Source organism: Carya illinoinensis, chromosome 16 (genome assembly GCF_018687715.1).
Source record: "Carya illinoinensis cultivar Pawnee chromosome 16, C.illinoinensisPawnee_v1, whole genome shotgun sequence".
NCBI classification, from domain to species: domain Eukaryota; kingdom Viridiplantae; phylum Streptophyta; class Magnoliopsida; order Fagales; family Juglandaceae; genus Carya; species Carya illinoinensis.
The window spans coordinates 14,765,911-14,784,081 of record NC_056767.1 but is presented as its reverse complement, the minus strand read 5'-3'; the positions used below and the strand labels follow the sequence as shown (position 1 = coordinate 14,784,081).

General features: G+C 34.4%; 1 protein-coding gene across 2 annotated transcripts; it reads left to right on the top strand.

Annotated features, from left to right (window-relative positions):
• Nucleotides 1–3,836: 3,836 nt before the first annotated feature.
• On the top strand, nucleotides 3,837–10,634 carry LOC122299357. 2 transcript variants are annotated; one of them, XM_043109588.1, is made up of 4 exons: nucleotides 3,842–3,994; nucleotides 7,466–7,565; nucleotides 9,864–9,988; nucleotides 10,109–10,634. In XM_043109588.1, exons 1-4 carry the CDS (start codon nucleotides 3,932–3,934, stop codon nucleotides 10,328–10,330), a joined length of 510 nt encoding a protein of 169 aa, XP_042965522.1. In that variant the 5' UTR covers nucleotides 3,842–3,931; the 3' UTR covers nucleotides 10,331–10,634. The 2 variants fall into 2 exon arrangements, with proteins under 2 accessions (XP_042965524.1, XP_042965522.1); XM_043109590.1 differs by lacking the exon at nucleotides 7,466–7,565 and having other exon boundaries at nucleotides 3,837–3,994; nucleotides 9,881–9,988.
• Nucleotides 10,635–18,171: the final 7,537 nt, after the last annotated feature.

Sequence of the window (18,171 nt, the reverse complement as noted above, 5' to 3'; positions counted from 1 at the left end):
GAAGAAATGAAATTGGGATGAAATGACACATGTCTTCTTCACAAAGAAGAAATGAAATGCCCGTTGAAATCCACTTGAGACAGTGAGAGATGAGAGTAGAGAATTTGAGAGATTGAGAGAGTAGAAGCTGCAAAACTAAACGGCAAACAACCCAAGGATTCATGGAAGAAGAAAGGGCCACAGGATGGGGGTCTTCTAGGGTTGTGCAAAACGACGACGTTCCTATTTTGAGAAACGCCGTCATTTAACTTCGACTCCGACTTCGTTTGAATTTTCGGATTGCCTCCAACTCCGACTATGAATTCTCGAACCACTCCGACTCTAACTATCTCGAAATCAAAATAGAGTTCAGACAGAATCAAAATTCTCAAAATTTTGTACAGCCCTAACTCAGGGGCATTTTTGGAAGATTGGGCTTCATTTTACCTAGGATTTTGTGAGGTTTTAGTTTAAATACTCCTTATTGCCTCATTTTGGAATATATGAAAGTTTATGAAATTGATGAATAATATTTATTGTGAGTTGAGTTTATCTCCTTTTGTTCTTCATTGAATGTTTGAACTTATCAAATATAAATCACAACCTTTGTGGAATTCCTCTTTTGTAATCTGGGTTCTTGAAATGGGTTCTTATACGGGTCTAGATTTTAATATAATCTAGATTCTTGAAATGAGTTCGCAACGGGTCTAGATTCTTCTATCCATTGACTTGATTTTGGCTTTCTTGGGTGAGTTTTTCAAATTAATTGTGGGTTCAAAAGATTCCAATTCTGCATATTTACATCAAGAAAATTCAATGGAATGTTGGTTTCAGAATGGGTTTCGGTTCACATCGAAACCCCCTTAAAATCACTTTAAAAAAACCTTAAAGAGAATGTGAGAGGGGCACTAACCTTGTTGTGAGGGTTGTAGTGGCATTCTTTGGCTATGTTGTGAAGAGGTGGACGACAGTGTCACAATGGTTGTGCAATTGACGTTCGACATTCGAACTTTGCGCTTATATAAACGTAACGTTCAAATGTTATGTTTTAAATTATCGAATGTTACGTAGTAAAAGTTTTCGTGCAAATGTGCATTTGCACATGATACACCACATGCAAGCATTAAATGATAATGTTCAAAAGGAGAGATGTGTGTTTTGTTAATGGAGAGAAACAAGGTTTTAACGCAGGAAATTGGTAAGTAACATTCGAATGTAAAAATATAAACGCAATTTTAGCCTTAAGTTCGAATGTGTAACCAAAGCATTCGAATGTAGTGTTATATTGTATGAAATTATATATATTATACTTTATATATAATATAATATATATTATGTATTATGAAAATCTTATCATGCTACTTTTTCTAATTCTGAAAAATTATGTGTTAAGAGTAAATGAAAAGAAAAAATGAATGCCCTACAAAAGCATATAATTTTCTTTGATTTCCTTGAAAATTATTATGTTTCTAAACGTAGTTTAAATTCTGTTAAAACCAATTTTGTCAAGGAAGAAGGAATGACAGTAGCTAAATCTAGCCAACTAGGGTGGCGCCAATAGAAATAGGAATTGAACAATGTTAAGAAAGTACGAAGTAAAGAAAGGGAGACAACACAATAGATAAGATGAACAGATACAAATCACCTACCAGAAGCCAAATTTGGCTCTGATACCAAAAGGGGCATGAGTGGGTAGATGGTTGACCTCAGGGTATATGTTACGAGATGCAACAGGTACATGGGTGAAGATAGGATTAGTGAGTATTAAGTTTAGTTTTGGTTGATTTCATGATAAATAAAATGTTTAGATCTAAATCGCCACTAGTTCTAGATCTAGTATACCTCCTGATATCATTAATGAGGACTTTTTTATTAAAGAAATTGATGATGTTGATTTTAACAAATGGATTGTTCCAAAGATTGATGCTAAATATATTTACAAAACCTGTTGAGTTTAGTTGCTTTTAAGACTAAGTTCAATGTTAAAACTATTGAACAAACCTATGATATTTCTAAAACCCATGAGAAATGTTTCATGTTTAATAGAAAATCGATTCAAGATGTTTTGGTAAAAAAGTTATAAATTTCTAGATATTAGTTATGTTCAAGTTGCTGTTAAACCTCTCATGAGGAAAGACATCAATGCTTCGGTACTTCTTTCGTTGCGCGATGCTAGGTTTAAGAAATTTGAAACCAGCATACTTGGTATGATTCAATCTTCTCTGTTTAGTGGTCCTGTCCACTTTGATTGTTTCTTTGATTTAACTCTTGTCTTTGGATGATTCTAACATTCTTAAAGCTTTGACTTTAAATATTTTGACATCTAGGTATGATATGGAAGAAGGTAGCAAATCTCTTGCCATAATTTACCATATTTATTTTCGGATTTTAAAAACTAATTTGAATGCTAAAGTTATTTTTAAAAACTTCAAAAAATAAAATTTTGATAATTTAGAGTTCTACTCCTGATGTTAATATTCAAATTCCAAAAATGATTCATTGGAAAGATATTGCTCTTCTTGGTGAATGGACTGAACATGAAGCTCGTCATGCTAAGGTTATTTATGATGAACTTAAGCTTGACTATTCGACAATATTTGAATGGTACTGTTAAAATTAGTTTTGATCAATCTCTAGTAAGTAATGAAAGAAGCAATTCTTTTGCTAGAGCTAGATGTTCTTTTGTTGGATCTTTTGTTGATAACCCAGAAAGAAAAGATCAAAATCTCAAAAATCTTCTAGAAGATTTAGTAAAAACTGCTAAACCTAATTTAAAACTAAAATGTTTTTTTACCTCCTCTCATGTTACTTTTACTTATTATATTATCAAGGATACTGACGTATCTAAAGGTAAAGTCATAAAGGAAGAAACTGATAAAGAAGAAGAAGATGCTTCATCTTTATCCCCAACAACTTCAGATATGATTGCTCTTATTCATCACATATAGCTTACTGTGATTAATAGAGTTTTTGAAATTGATTTAATTGCTTTATATTAGAATATAGTTTTGCTAAAGATAGTGATAAGAGAAAATCTTATCTTGCTACTTTTCTGATTTAGAAAAATTACATGTTAAAAGGAAATTGAAAGAAAAAATGGATGCCCTACAGAAGTATATACTTTTCTTTGATTTCTTTGAAAATTATTATGTTTCTAAGCATAGTTTAACCAGCCTCATTTAGAGACAATTATTATTTCTCATATGGGAGTAGAAATAAATGATTCTCCCTTTAAAGTACCCAATGTTAATCCTAAAACTACCACTTTTACTGAAACAAAAAAGATTAGTGAACAAAACAATTTTTTCAATCAAACTCTTCATTTTATAGGTCAGCAATTAGATCATATTGAAGAAAAGGTCAAGAGTCCTATTTCCACTTCGACTTCTAAAATTGAAAAACCTCTAATTATTTTACTAGAGAATAGGTAAGGTTCATCCCTAATGATGTTAATACTTTGATTTATACCATCCTTAAACATTTTGTTAGAACTCCTTCCAATATTACTAATCATTTTAATGTTTATTGGAATAATATGAGATGCCGTCAAATGTTTGATTATATATGGTATTAAAACATTTTTCTTTTTAGAGTTATGCTTAGGGATGATAGTCACAAGCCCTATTGAAAAGGAAAGTTCATTGATTAATTATCTCATTTATTTACTCACAATATCATACTTTTATGCCACAATATCGGAGGATATTGAAGTTTAAAAAAAAAAAAAAACCTAGTTATAATCTCTTATACTACACGTCAATATCTAATTTTTTATTTTTATGATTCTGTTTAAACTTACTTCTTGAATGTAATATCAAGCACTAAAAACAAAAGAGATAAATAATATAATATATAAAATAAACAAGTAGAGAATAGAGACCCCCGGGGGAAGTATTTCGCAAGAAAATAAACACAGAAAGCAAATTTACCCAAACACAACATCGGGAAAATTATGGCAGAGGAAGGGAAAGCAGATGACCAATTGTTTCAGCTCCTCTCTGGTCTCCTCCAACAGGTATTGTCTTTCCTCTTCTATCTCAGTCGATTTGTCCTTTTATCTATACGATGATTCTTAATTTTCTTTTATTCGGTCTTATATTTTTCTTTGCCGTGACATTTGATTTCAATTTTCGTGAATAGGTTTAGATTGACTTCTAAAAAGCGTTATGTTATCGGATTTTTGTGAAATTTGTGATGTTAAAAGTTACTTGAACGAGTTTGGTGACTTTTGTAATTTATTCTTTTTTTTATCTTTACATTCTTCTCTCTACTGTGGATCGTTAAAAATAAATTTATCTATAATCAAGTATATTTTTCGTGATGAAATGGGGATATTTTATTTTTTGGCTGATATTGATTCTTTTTCTATTGGCAAAAGAAAGCAGAATAAAGAATCATTTTCCGTTATGGATCGTGAGTTTTTATTTTTATTTTTAATAAGTTAGAAATCCTTTTCCACTAGAAAAATTCGAATTTTTATTTACGGTAATAAGAAGATTTCGATTTGGAGACATAATAAGAAATACTTTTCCACTAGTAAATGCTTGTGTAGACATAATAATTCTCAGGATTCTTTTCCATTAGGGATTTGGAGGGTTTGCCAATATAACCTATTTTCGATAAGGCATTCTGAATCTACTAGTTCTTTTGTAGGATTTTATTTTATTTTTTTCATTTTCTGGATTTTCTAACGGCCTTAGGATTGGCATTTTGTTTCCCTATAAAGTCATGGGTGAACCTTATTACATCAATTGGAGTTCATTGAGGAAGAAGCTTATGACAATTTTAGGCATGTAGTGAACCTTATTGAATCAACTGGTGACCTTTGATTAACCTAAGCATTCACCAAAAAAGCAGCTTTCTAATATCCCCAATTCTGTATTGGAAGGTAGTGCACGAGACCCCACATTGCTTGGGAGGGAGATATTCAAGCCCTTTATAAAGATTCCAAAGGACTCTAATCGTAACTTTGACTATTCCTTTTTTAATGAGCCCAAATGTGGCTTGAGCCTTCCTTGAGTCGCTACAAGTTATATAAGAGATTATTAAAATCAAAAGTGTGTGATATGAGTTGTGCCATCGATGATGGAATAGCCTGACAAGGATGTCAGGAATTTAAGGAGAGGAGATTGTAATACCCATCATTATTTATAGGAAGGTGGTGAATGGATCCCACCTTGCTTAGAAGGGAGAAGCTCAACCTTTTATTATGACTCCATGGGGGCATAATTGTAATATTGATTAGCCCATTTGGTGTATGTGCGCAGATGTGGCTTGTGCCTTCCTTGGGTTGTTACACTTTCTTAATACAAACTCCAAGTGTTGGCAGCCACTATTTGAGTGTTTCCTAGGGTCTTTACTACATATCAGATGCTTTTGGTTGATAACTCAATCTCCTTTGATCAATATGAGATCTAGGAATCTTGTTGGCAGTATTATGAAAGTTAGTTTTCTTGGTAATTTACTGGAGGCCTAAGCCTAGCAAGCTAACACTCAAGTCCATAGAGGAAGAGTTGGCCAGGTAACTTTAGAGCCCTTTTGAACAGAATGTGACTGTGGGAAAAAGTACAATCAATGACAAAGGCACCAAACCCGAATGCATATAATATGGCTTTCGTTCAAGGTTTTGGGATGTGATCATAGGTGACATTATGAGGGGAAAAATGATTGATGCAGGTGTTTTGGTGCAGGAATTGCGCACGAAAGGAAACATAAAAAATGAGGCAGTTGGAGGTGTGCGCAATTCCTGCGCCAACTTCCCTGTCTGTAGCATTTCTGTTATGAGGGTATTCCTGTAGTCTCACACCAATAGTAAGTTTGAAAAAAACTTAATATTTATACCCTCCTTAAAAAATTTTAGGAAACGGATGTGAAACAATACTGCCCCATAAGTCTTGTGAATGATGTGTGGAAGATAATTGTTAGGCTAGGTTTGGATACAAAAAAACATTTCATCTCATCTCATCTACTCATTACAACTTTCCCAAATTTCCACACAAAATACAATAAACAATTCAACTTTTTCAAATCCCAAAAAAAAATAATATTAAAAAATAATATTCTAACAATATTTTATTCAATTTTCAACTTACATCTCATTTCAACTCACTATCCAAATCTCCCCTTAAAGTTCTTGCTAATCAGATGAGTAGGACCGTTGAAAAGATTTTTTCAAAGCCGCATAATTTGTTTGTCAAAGGTCTATGATCATTTTTTTTTTTAAATGACGAGGAACCCCAAAGAGTTTGCAAAAACTATACTTAATCTGGCCAATTTTTCGACCCGACTCAAAAATACCCGAACTGTTTCAAGATGAAGTGGAAATGACTGCTTGTCTTCCGAATTTGATCGCTTATTAACCGATAACTGAATTTGTCTGAACTTATACCATAACTTTAATAGCTCTCAGCCTCTCAGACTCTCGACGCTGCTCTCTGCTCTCACTCTCAACTTTCATCGCAACTCTCTCTCTCTCTGTCTCATTCTCTCTATGTGTCTCACTCTCTCTCTATATCTCTATCTCTCTCTCGCTCGCTCTGCAAGGCTCGTTGTCTCTCTCGCTTACTCTCTCCACTAGTTGGATCGTGTGATATTTCTCTACAAGGTTCGGTGAACACTAATCGAAGGTAAGGAACGACGGACAGGAGATCGTGGTTGTACACCATTTTTGCATCTGTCTTGGTTTTATTTGATTTGGTGGGTTGGTTTTATGAGGTGCTAGGGTTAGGGTTGTTGGATTTGGGATGTAATTGGGGAAAATTTTCTTTCAGAAATTTCTTCCAGTCATCTGTCATATATGTTACCAAGTTTGCAATGTAGAAAGTAAATGGGTGAAACTTGGAGTGCTTTCCTATATTAAAACTTCGAAGCAAGCAAGAGGAAAAATCACATTAGTAGCCTTTTTTAAAGCAGAAATCATAGTAAGGATTTACCTTGAAATTCAGTGGGCTTGTGCGATTGAAAAAATTTGGTGGGTAAAATTACTGCATAATTATTCTCTTGTCAAGGTATAAATATATGCTGTATGTAGTGGTGGAGTTATTGATTCCCAAACTTTTAGACATGCTTTGAGCTATTAGTATGAGAATTTAGAATTTCTATCATTAACACCCATCATGGTTGAGACTTGGGGAAATAATTTTGGGTCCTTGTAGCTTTTAGAGAGAACAAAAAATGATTCACTATTTGAATCACAAACCATTGAGATGAAAAAGATAACTTTTCGTTCTTGGATGGAATTGTGTGAACAAAACAGGCTGGGTATCCTTTGAATGGAAGAGTAATGCATACTTAAAATCTGGTGTTGTGGATTCATAGGTGTGTCATCCTGTTTTATTTAGCAGCTAAGCCCCTCGTGTAAAATAGTTTCACAGCCAACTATGTAACCTTTTGAGATGGGAATATTGTTTATCTGGAGTACTTACAGAAGCTGTAATATTGCAATTTGAAAGATTTATTACCTATCGGCTATTCTGGTTAATTGCAGTGTAAATTATGGTTCTTGAGAAAATTGCTACTGAGGTTCTGTACGGTTGAGAGTCTTTGTATTCCTGTAAAATCAGGGGCAGAAGAAATTGTAAAATCAGGTTATGTTTCTTGAAAATCTCATTGATCAGTTCTTCTTAATAATATCTTATTGCTTTTTTATGTTGACTGACCCTTCTGAAGAATCACCTTTTTAAGCTTACAAACCAAGAAAAGAAAGTTTCATATTGAGGATGATTCACTTTCTATTAGTAGCAGGGAGTAAAGCATCTCAAATCAACTTTTTTATGTTGTTGTAATGTGAAATTGAATTGAGCAATTAATTATGAAGGTAATTGATTGCACTCACAGCCTTCATGTCCGGTCTTTGTCCAACTTTAATTCGAATACAATGCTGCACAGATGGTTCTTTTTGGTCTTGAATTCTTATAATATCTTAGATCGCTTTGCCTTTGCCTTTGGAAATTTGTGTGTATGGTCTGGCCAAAGTACTTTTTATGTTCAACAAGCATTTGGTTGGCATGCTACAAGGAGCGTCCCAAGGACTTCCTGAAATGTGACTCACTGGTTAGATCTGTTCCTTGAGAGACTGGTTTTGTTACTGCATCTTGATATATTGGGCAGTATTATTGCTATTATAATGAAGTTTAAGTGATTTGCATTTTGAAATGTGTTCTATGCCCTTCCATTGTGCTTTTTCTTTTTGTTGTGTCTTGGAACCTAATCTCTGTCAGTTGCAAAAAAGCACAAACCTTGTGCCATATTCTCAGGTCTTTTCAATTGGATCTTTATGTTGGAGTCTATATGTAGGGTGATTATTGAATGTAATTTGAGCAGATCACTTTTATCCAATTTACTTCCTTTGTTTTTAATGCAACTTTCATTCCTACTCTGTTTTCTGCTTCACTCACTCAACCTCACAGTTGTAGAGAGAGACCCTTTAAAAGTGTTGGAGTTATCCCATATTTTTTCAATCAGAAAAGTCCAGTCATCTGTTAAGGAATTGAGTGTTTTGTGTTTTTCTTATTTCAAAACTGGTGGGGTATGTGATCTTATTAAAGAACAAAACCAAAAAAGAAAAAAGAGCAGGCAGTGGTGCTTATGATTTCAGTCATTGAAATGAAATATGTTCACATACCCACCAGTTTTGAGTGTGGTGAATTTTTCTTATGATTTTGCTGTTGGGATGAAAGCCAAATGTTGCTTGTTCTTGATTAGGTGGGTTATTTTGCCTACCAAATAAGCTAAATCTTTGTTCTGTTCTATAGCAGCTTATTCTCCTTATGTTGGCGTGAAAAAAATAGTGAAGTTGGGACATTTTGGAGTTGATTTTCAGAGCAGTAAAGTTCTTTTATGCCCAAGGGCTTTAGATGGGTTATATTCTTCAGAAAATGTAATTTTTTGTAAAATATAAACATTAAATTAAACTAAATGATAGTAAAAGGTTAATACCTAGCAATAAATAAAAAACAGATAAAAAATTACAATATCTAAAATTAAAAGTCATCCACTTTGGTAAAATACATCAATTTTGTAATTAAAATTCAAGATTCACAAAAAAAAAATATTAATAATAAATTAAAAAAAGGGTTGGAAAACCCAGTCTCGTTCAGAATTTGGCTTTGGAAATTGAGATTGGGAATTCCTGTTTGGAAATAAACATTTTCAGGCCGGGTCGAAAGCTTCACATTCTGGCCGGGCCGGGCGAACGGCATAGTCCCCATTGTTTTTAATATTGTAAATGAGGCTCTCAGCAAAATGGTAAACAATTATGTTTTTGTGGGGCCTTGTAATATTAGTGTACACACTTCTCAGCTATTACATATCATACCTTTGATATTTTGTGGGGTGAACGTAGGCGCTCTTTGAGGGTCCCTTTTTAATGCTTTGAAGCTGTTTTTGGATTGAAAGTAAATTTGGCTGAGTTAGAGTAGGTTCCCATGAGTAAGATTTTAAATGTAGATAGTCTGGCTAGCATTGATGTCAAAAGAGAGATTTTCTAATAAGCTGCTATATGGAGAACTCCAATGAAATTTTATGTCATTTCAGAATTTTAAACCAAGAAATGAAGAGTCAGAAGCTTTTGGTTTGTAGTTTATATTGGAAGTCTCCAGAGATTGTTATCAACAAGAATACAAATTGAGAGACTATTGAGGGTCCTAATAGATGATACATCGGTCAACTCACATTCTCTACTGTGACTTGTTAGTAATCATTTCTTGCCTGTTGATATGCATTGGTATAAGATCATGATATTGCAGGTTTAATAAGAAAATTACCCTTTGACTTGGTACATGTCACACGATTGCAAAAGAGGGTATATTATCATGCAATTACTGACTAGAGAATATCTTTGCAGGAATTACACTTTCCAATGTTTTTCAATAGGTTTTCCTCAGTTACTTGTATTGTGCAGGTGGAATCATTGACCAATCAAGAAGAAGTTGAATTGCGCTCCAAAATTGAAGCCCTGGGATTAGAAGTTACGAAAGTTCCTTCAAAAGCAGTGCAGCCTCTTGGGGAGGTAATTTTGAGTCCCCCTTACATTATGTCTCACATTTTCTCTCTTACTCCCACAAGCATGTGTTTTTAAGAGAAATAACTTGCATGAATTAGCCAGTAATTGTGATTTTTATTCCTCCAGCTCGATATAGCCAAGCAGCTGGATGAATTATCAGAGAAGTTAGAAGATGTAGATGAGAAGATTTCTTCAGCAATGGCTGCAGATCCCCAGGTGCAGACACTTTTGAGCGGCACTGCTGATGTTTGGATGCCAGTAATCACTGCTACTGCTGAGGAGAGACGTAACTTTACCGTGCCATTCAAAGATGATCACTCTGAAGTGAATGGGAAAGCTTCCAATTAGTTCCTGAAATCTGACTTCTGTTTTCTTGATTTTCTGCCTCTCCCATTCGAACTTTTATTTATCTCTCGTTTTTCAAAACTCAATAAAACATCATATCTCAAACTATTTTACTATTATTCATAAACACTATTATTTTTACGAAATTTTCATCTTATCTCATTTCTCAGGCATTCCCTAAAGCCCGTTATGTTTGTATATAAGAGGTTTTCATCCAAGTCTTTGTGAATATTGTGGAACTTTGTACGTTCTTTTTAAGATGTTGGTTTGATATAATGCCATTTTAAACGTCTCTTTTTCTTTTTAATTTAGTTTGTAAATCTTTTATTTTTTAACAAATATATTGAATATGATTTTTTGAGTAGTTCCCGTCAGAGAAAATTGTGAGGAATTCCAATACAAGGACTGAAAAACTGCCTCCGACTTCAGAGATCGGTTTTGCATCCAAAATTCCAATGCTCCCCGGTGCAAGGAGAAATTTATATATAGCCTGGGCTGTTCATCCGGGTTCCGACCCGGAACCGGATATACCCGGACCGCAACCCGGGTTTTAAATCCTGATCGGAACTTGGCTCAGGTTAGCCCGGATTAGATTCAGGCCGGAAACCAAATGAATCTGGATTTTGTGAAACTCAGATTCTGGGTTTTTTTTTTTTTTTTAAACCTATATTAAGTAAAGATTTTTTAAGAAAAATTGAAAAGCATAAGCATAATCATGTTTTTTTTTATAACTAACATAAGCATAATTCTCTTTTATGTAAAAGCTTATATTTATTATAGAAATTTTATAAAAGAAATTGTTGAAAATCATCATTTTTTTTTAATTTTATAAAAGCCTATATTTTGTGAAATATTTTTCTAAGAGGTAATGTTAAAAAAGCATAATACTAACATTGTCTAGAATAATAAAATATATAAAAATTAAAAATTAAAATGCATGCAATACACTAGAAATTACATTACATTACAAAATATAAAATTACAAACTGAGTTACCTATCAATAACATAGTCTTCCATATGATTTAATCACACCAAATAAAACTTAGTCTATTCACTATAGCCACCCAAACGGAAGATGAATCAATGGACTCATCTCATAAGTTTTTACCAAAACCCCGCAATTATGTCGTTGAAAAACATAAAAGGAAAGAAGATAAAGCATTAGAAATAATGTCATCACTTATTTCATTAGCATGACCGGCAAAAAGTCTAGAGATAGACCAACTAAGGACGGTTATGCCATTAGGAATGGGCAATGAATGGCATGAGCACCTTTTGACTCTAAAGGTAGGTCTAGAGTTGCCACCATCCAGCACTTCAAACATAAAAAGAGAACCACTAATCTTATCATGCCAACAAGATCTATAACCCACAGGCCAGATCTAGTTAACTGATAAGATGGCCTAGCATCAACTTCTCCCAGAGAAAGAACAAAGAAATCTTCTAACTGCATGGGAAGTCATTCAAAGAGATGGTAGCCTAACAGCTACATTATTACTACTCTTACACATTCCTAAAGGGAAATCCAAATTTACCTCCTCCAATCTTCTAGTCATATACTGCATCATTAAAGGTTTTTGGATTATGACAATTTGTATTTCAAGATGATTGCTCAAAACATTAATAGAAAAGCAGGCATGAAACACGAGTAAAAAAATGCAGTAGATTATAAAATAAGAAAAAACTCACTTATAAATAAACAGCATGGCAGCTAAAGCCTATCAGCTATTAAATGCTTCATAGCTTTTATAGCTCATAGATAAAGCCAAACAGAACCTTGAAAAATGCATGGCTAACCGAGCCTAGACCATAAAGCATAAAAGGCATTCAACATTATTAGGAAATGTGGTCAACATACAGTCATGACTTGCAGATTAAGGAATACAAGCTCTATGCATCAGATAACTGCTAACTGATGCACCATACATGCTCGGGGAATGGGGAAAAAACAAAAATTGAAATATTAATGCATCATTAATATGGGTCATAGATCTTCTCTGCCAAAATGCATGAGAGAGAGAGAGAGAGAGAGAGAGAGAGAGAGAGAGGTCACAAAGGTGAGATCGACTCAGAATCTTGGCAAAAAGGAAAAAATATACTCATCAACCCATCAATGTTCTTCTAACTATCATATTGGTGCACCGTTTTGAAGGATCGGAGGACAGTCACAGCTCCAGCTCTACAAGCATAATCCAACGCCTTTTGTGCATAGTCCCACTGATCTCCTGCTCAAATCTTGGCCGTATGTGCAGAGAAAAATATTTTTCATTTAGAAATACAAAAAGAAATAATATGCTCCTTGAGATCGAAGGGAAAAGGAAAAAAAAAAAAAACTTATCTCCATTTCGCTCCATAAGGAAAAACAGGGTAAAATCAACAAAAAAAGGAAACGAACCCATCCCAGAAACCATTACTCCTACTGATACTAAACCTTTACATCAAAGGTTGAAGAATGAGAAAAAAAATACAAAATGAGGCTTACCGGATCTGGAAGGCTCGGATAGATGTCGGTGAGAAATGGGTTTGAGAGCTTGATGGGTGTGAGTGTGTTGGTGGGAGAAAGAGGGGTGTAACAGCCTGTTAGAAATTTAATGATGGAATTTCTATAGATTTTAGGAACCTCGTGAAAATACCATAAGTTTTCACGAATCGACTAATAGCAAAGGTTTTAGTCTGTCAACATAGTCAGTGTTATCACTCGCTATGATGCCAGAAATGCATTTTTAATTATTTAGGGTAGTTAGAAGTGTCAGAATATGTTATAGTCTACACCACTAGACTCAGTTGAATATTTAGGATTTTATGTCACAATAACCCATTTTCATAATTTCAGATGAAACGGCTGTTCAAAATTATGAATTTATTTTTTAGGGGCACTTCGGGGTTGAGTTTTGATAAACTATTTTTAATGTAGGTTAATATGAATATTTAGGATTTTTCAGTACTAGGTTTATTATGTTTTTTTTTTCTAGAGTGAATAGTAACCTCGATAAGCATATTAAGTGCAGTGTTTTCAAAGTGTGGAATGTCCAAATTAGTTTAGAGAAGTTTTATTTGGACACTTGGAAAGATCTTAGCCACACATAGTGAATAGTATTAGACACTTGACACAAAAAGGAACCATTAGATGGATTTGTGAAGGGAATTAAGGTGTGAGATCATGTCACCTAAGCAAAACATTTTTCATCTGATCAACCAAATTGAGCCAGATCAAAAGGGGGTTTCAACCCTAGTGAAAGCATAAATGGTTAGAAACCAATTGAAACCCCAAAAGCTTGGTTGAAACCGAAACCCTAAACAATTTCCCCAAACCCTAAAGTTGGCCTTCAAACCCTTTTGATCCAATTTTTAGCATTGTATTTAATTACTTGATCAAATCACTTCCACATGCTATTAATTTCTCAAATCCTTGTTATGACATTTTTATCCAACCTTTTAAACTTTAGAAATTTGATTGGGCCAAGAAAAATTGGATTTGTGCTTAATAGCATCTCAAACCCTAACCAAACCCCTTTTAAACTCCAAATTGAAGCCCACTTGGTTGAGGCCCACCAAGACCCACGAATTTGGCCACCTTGGTAAAGCTTCTTGAAAAAATTTCCTCCCCCACATGACAGACCATTCACTGTCCTTAGCTGCACCCAATAGTGCCTTGATGAGATGGAGAAACCCACCCCATCAATCCCCATACCTCATAGCTTCTATAAGCTATCCTTTGCCCCTCACTATTCTCCACTTTATGTCACATAGCCACCTCCAATCAAGGTCATTCAGGTCCATATCTCCCCCTACAGAAGCCTTGAGTCGTGCAAGACACACCTCCTTCCCTTTTATCACTTCTTCACCATGTTCTTAGAGATAAACCCAAAAGAGCTCTCTCGGGCAGATTTCTGGGTCTTTTTGCATGGAGCTTTTCGATCTTTTGTAAGTATTTTCACATGATGAATCCTCATAAAAGTTTTTCTTCTTTGAGTCTAGTTGCCATAGATATATTAGTCGTATCATTCCTTGGTCATTTGGTTGGTCGAAAGTATTTTTAACCATGGAAAGGTCATTCTAGGCTTGAAACTGGAGAGTATATTATGTTTTGGAATTTTTGACCAAACTAATGGACATATCTTAGTCTGAAACTTTTATGGAGTGTTTTTAGCATGTGTTTAAGAGTGATCATTGAAGTTTTGTTGCATGAATAAATCTTTTGATGATAGATTTTCTTAGATCTAGAAACTTGAAAACTGGAAGTGGAAAAACAGTTTTTATTCGGATAAGGTTTGAATATTTCGTGGTTTGATCTTACTCTAATGGCTTTGATATTTTTATACGATGATCCCAAATCTCTTATTTTCATGTTATGATGTTATTTTGAATATATTTAGCATTAGTTTTAAAGATATAATTTTTCTATGCAAGAGAATTTCGGTTAGGCCTAAGATTTGATTTTTTGGGTTAGATCCATGTTTTATTGAGTTTTAGCCATGTGATTTTAAGTTTGATGGTTGGATATTCTTTAGGACACATTTTAAAACCATGTGATCCTTTATTTTAAAGATCTCACCTTCTTAAGCCATTGATCAAGAGATTAATCAAAGCTAATTGAGGAAAAAGTTTCTATTTTTTGACTAAGTATAAAACCAAAAACTCCAAGTGTTATTTTGTGATTTTGGGTGACTTTATTTTGATGATTTAAAGCATGGTTGATCTTTGGATGATGTTATGAATATGTTAGAAGTAAGATTTGATTTTTTGGAATTCTTGTAAATGTTTTGATTTAGGGTCAAAGCTTGTGACTCAAGTGTTTGGATCTTTTTATAAAAAGTTTGGTGTTGATTATTAGTTTTCTCTAAATGAATATTTTAAGTATGGTTTTAAACTTAGAATAGGAAGATCTTTGTTACAGAATTTTGATTTAAGCATGAGTTTTGAAGTTGAAAGGAATTGCAACAAAAATCAAGAGAAATGACCTATGGATGTTTCAGCCATAGTGTGATTTCCATAATTGTGATTTGTTTTAAATTTTTCTGAGTTGATATTTGAGTTTAGGACAAAATTTACATGAGGTGAAAATATTTTTGGAGTTAGGGTACGAAATCCTTAAGTTAGGGGTAAAATGGTCATTTTCTCACATGTAGAGGGTAAAATGGTCATTTTACTCTAAGTTAGCTTGTTTTCATGCTTCCAATTGTTAGTAATTAAATTTATAACTTTTAGAATACCCTCTTACAGTTCCTCATGTTTCGCACTTTATTTTCATAGAACGTGACAAACGAGGTAAGTTAGCTTCTAACTTACTATCAGTTTACTATGTATGTATGATGGATAATAGAACTATAATTTATGTATGCATGTTATCATATATGTCATGTCACGCCACGTCATTACATGTTTATCTGTTATGCATGATTTATTCTATCACAACTATTTATCTGTTATACAATCTATTATGTCACGTATTGCTATATGTTATAAGCATGCCATGTTAAGTATGCCACATGTTACATGTACGTCATATCATGTAATATTCACCATTGCAAGTATGTCATACTAAGTAAAGAAGTCAAATCAAGTTTATGTTAAATCAAGTTTCAGATCCCGTTTATGTTAAGTTATTCATGTCAATCACGACCCTAAGTACTAGGATGGGATAATATCCTAGCGAAACTCCTTTGTTCACGATGGAGTGTCTAAATAGATGTGAAATTTCCTGAGTTGACAAAGTACAATCAACAAGTTGCGAATGGGGCCTAATTAACTGGTCACCAGAGCGCGCCAGGCACTAACACCAATGGTGCCATATTTTATTTTACGTGTATTCACAACAAGTGTGGCACAAACAATTCATGGGGCCACAACAACTGTGGAGCATAAAGTATGGAGTCACAACAACTGTGGAGTTTACACTATGTGAGACAAAGCAATTGTGACACGTAGAATATGTGGGGCCACAACAACTGTGGAGTACATATTAACGCACTCACAGCTAGTGTAGATACCTGTGTTGTGATGCAGTAATCGGCAGGGACACATGGCTCAAGGGGACCCGTGTAGCACCCATATGGTCACGTTATTAATTAAGTCAATTGAACAAGAGTCCAAGTTTATGTCAAGGAGGTAAGAATAAGCAATCATGGTGACCCCATGAGATAAGACTAAGTTTCAAATCAAGTTCATGTTATGTTATGTTATGTTCACGTACATATTATGTTCATGTTCACGTTAAGTTTCAAGTTGATGCTCATATCATGTTATGTTATGTTCATGTTCACGTTCATGTCATATTATATTCACGTATATATTTGTTCAAGTTCACGTTCATGTTATGTTATGTTCATGTTTACATTATGTCTCAAGTTCACGTTTATGTCATGTTATACTCAGGTTTATGTTAAATTCAAATTCATGTTTATGTTATGTATGTTCACGTTCATGCTATGATTCAAGTCCATGTTATGTTTCAAGTTTATGTTCATGTTATGTTGCTAGCCCATGTTATATTAGAAGTTCAAGTTCATGTCATGTTAAGTCAAGTTCAGTTCATGTTTTAGTTCAGGTTATGTCAGTTATGTCATACTATATGTCTAGTTATGATATGCTTACTTACGATTTTAATTATGCATTCATGCTTTTACTGCCATGCATGCATCATTAACCTGTGTGTGAGTTTTCTGTTAACTTATTAAGATTTGTAATCAAATCTCACCGTGGTAGTCCCAACTACCATCCCCCCCCTCCGAATGGTAGGCAATGTATCAGGATCAGAGCAGGGAGCAGATATTGGTAGACTGAAGGAGGTTGACTAGATGTCGCAGACATGACGCGGAGCTTATAGCTTCTCTAGTTATTTTTTGGATAGTATTCTGGCCTCATTAGTCGAGTTACACGAGTTACTCGACGAACTTCCTCAATAGTGTATTTTGATAATGTAAATATAGAATCTGACCTCACATGTTTTTGATATTACAGTCTTCTGAGACTCGTACTGAAATCGTGGATGTTTATTTTGTTAAGTATATTTAGATTATAATTTAACTATTTGTGATGTTATAAGTTTGGTGCATAGTTTTGCTTAAAAAAAAATTATCCGCTGCGAATATTGCATAATGCTAGATGCATCTTATATATTATGAACAGGAACAAGTAATCTTGTGTTGTATGTCCCGATGCTTTAGATGTTCGTTCGATCCCAAGTAAAATCTGGGGGCGTCACAAGGGGGGATTGAGATCATCACGGCAGCGGCGACTACGGTTTCATAGCTAGGGTTGTGAGAAAGAGAGAGAGCAGATGAGAGATTGAATCCGGGGGGGGGGGGGGGGGGGGAGGGGAAGGGGACATAGAGAGACTGAATCGAGAGACTAAAATTAGAGACTAAATCAGGGGAAGGGGAAGGAGATGTAGAGAGACTGAATCGGGAGGGAGGGGAAGGAGACGTACAGAGACTGAATCGGGGGGGGGGGGGTGGGGGGAGGGGAAGGAGACGTAGGTTTTTTTTTTTTTTTTGTACTTTATATACAAACCCAGTTAATCGGGTTATGAATATGGAACCTGGATTTTCTACCTGGGTCTAAACAGGATAAATCCAGTTTTAATGATGCAGGTTCCAATCCAAACTTAATCTGGGCTAGAACCCGAAACCGGAATCCGGGTATGCGGGTTCCAGACCGAGTCGGCCCTAATAAACAGTCCTACTCTTAGGTGTCCCGTGGTAGAGGTATTCTAATTTGAAGATGGCAAACATAAGTGTATTTTGATTTTATATAAACAGATTTTTGTCCAAATGAGTTGACCTAATAAGATGATTAATAAACGTGTTAATTATAGGTCAACTCAGAAACCTGCAATCTACCT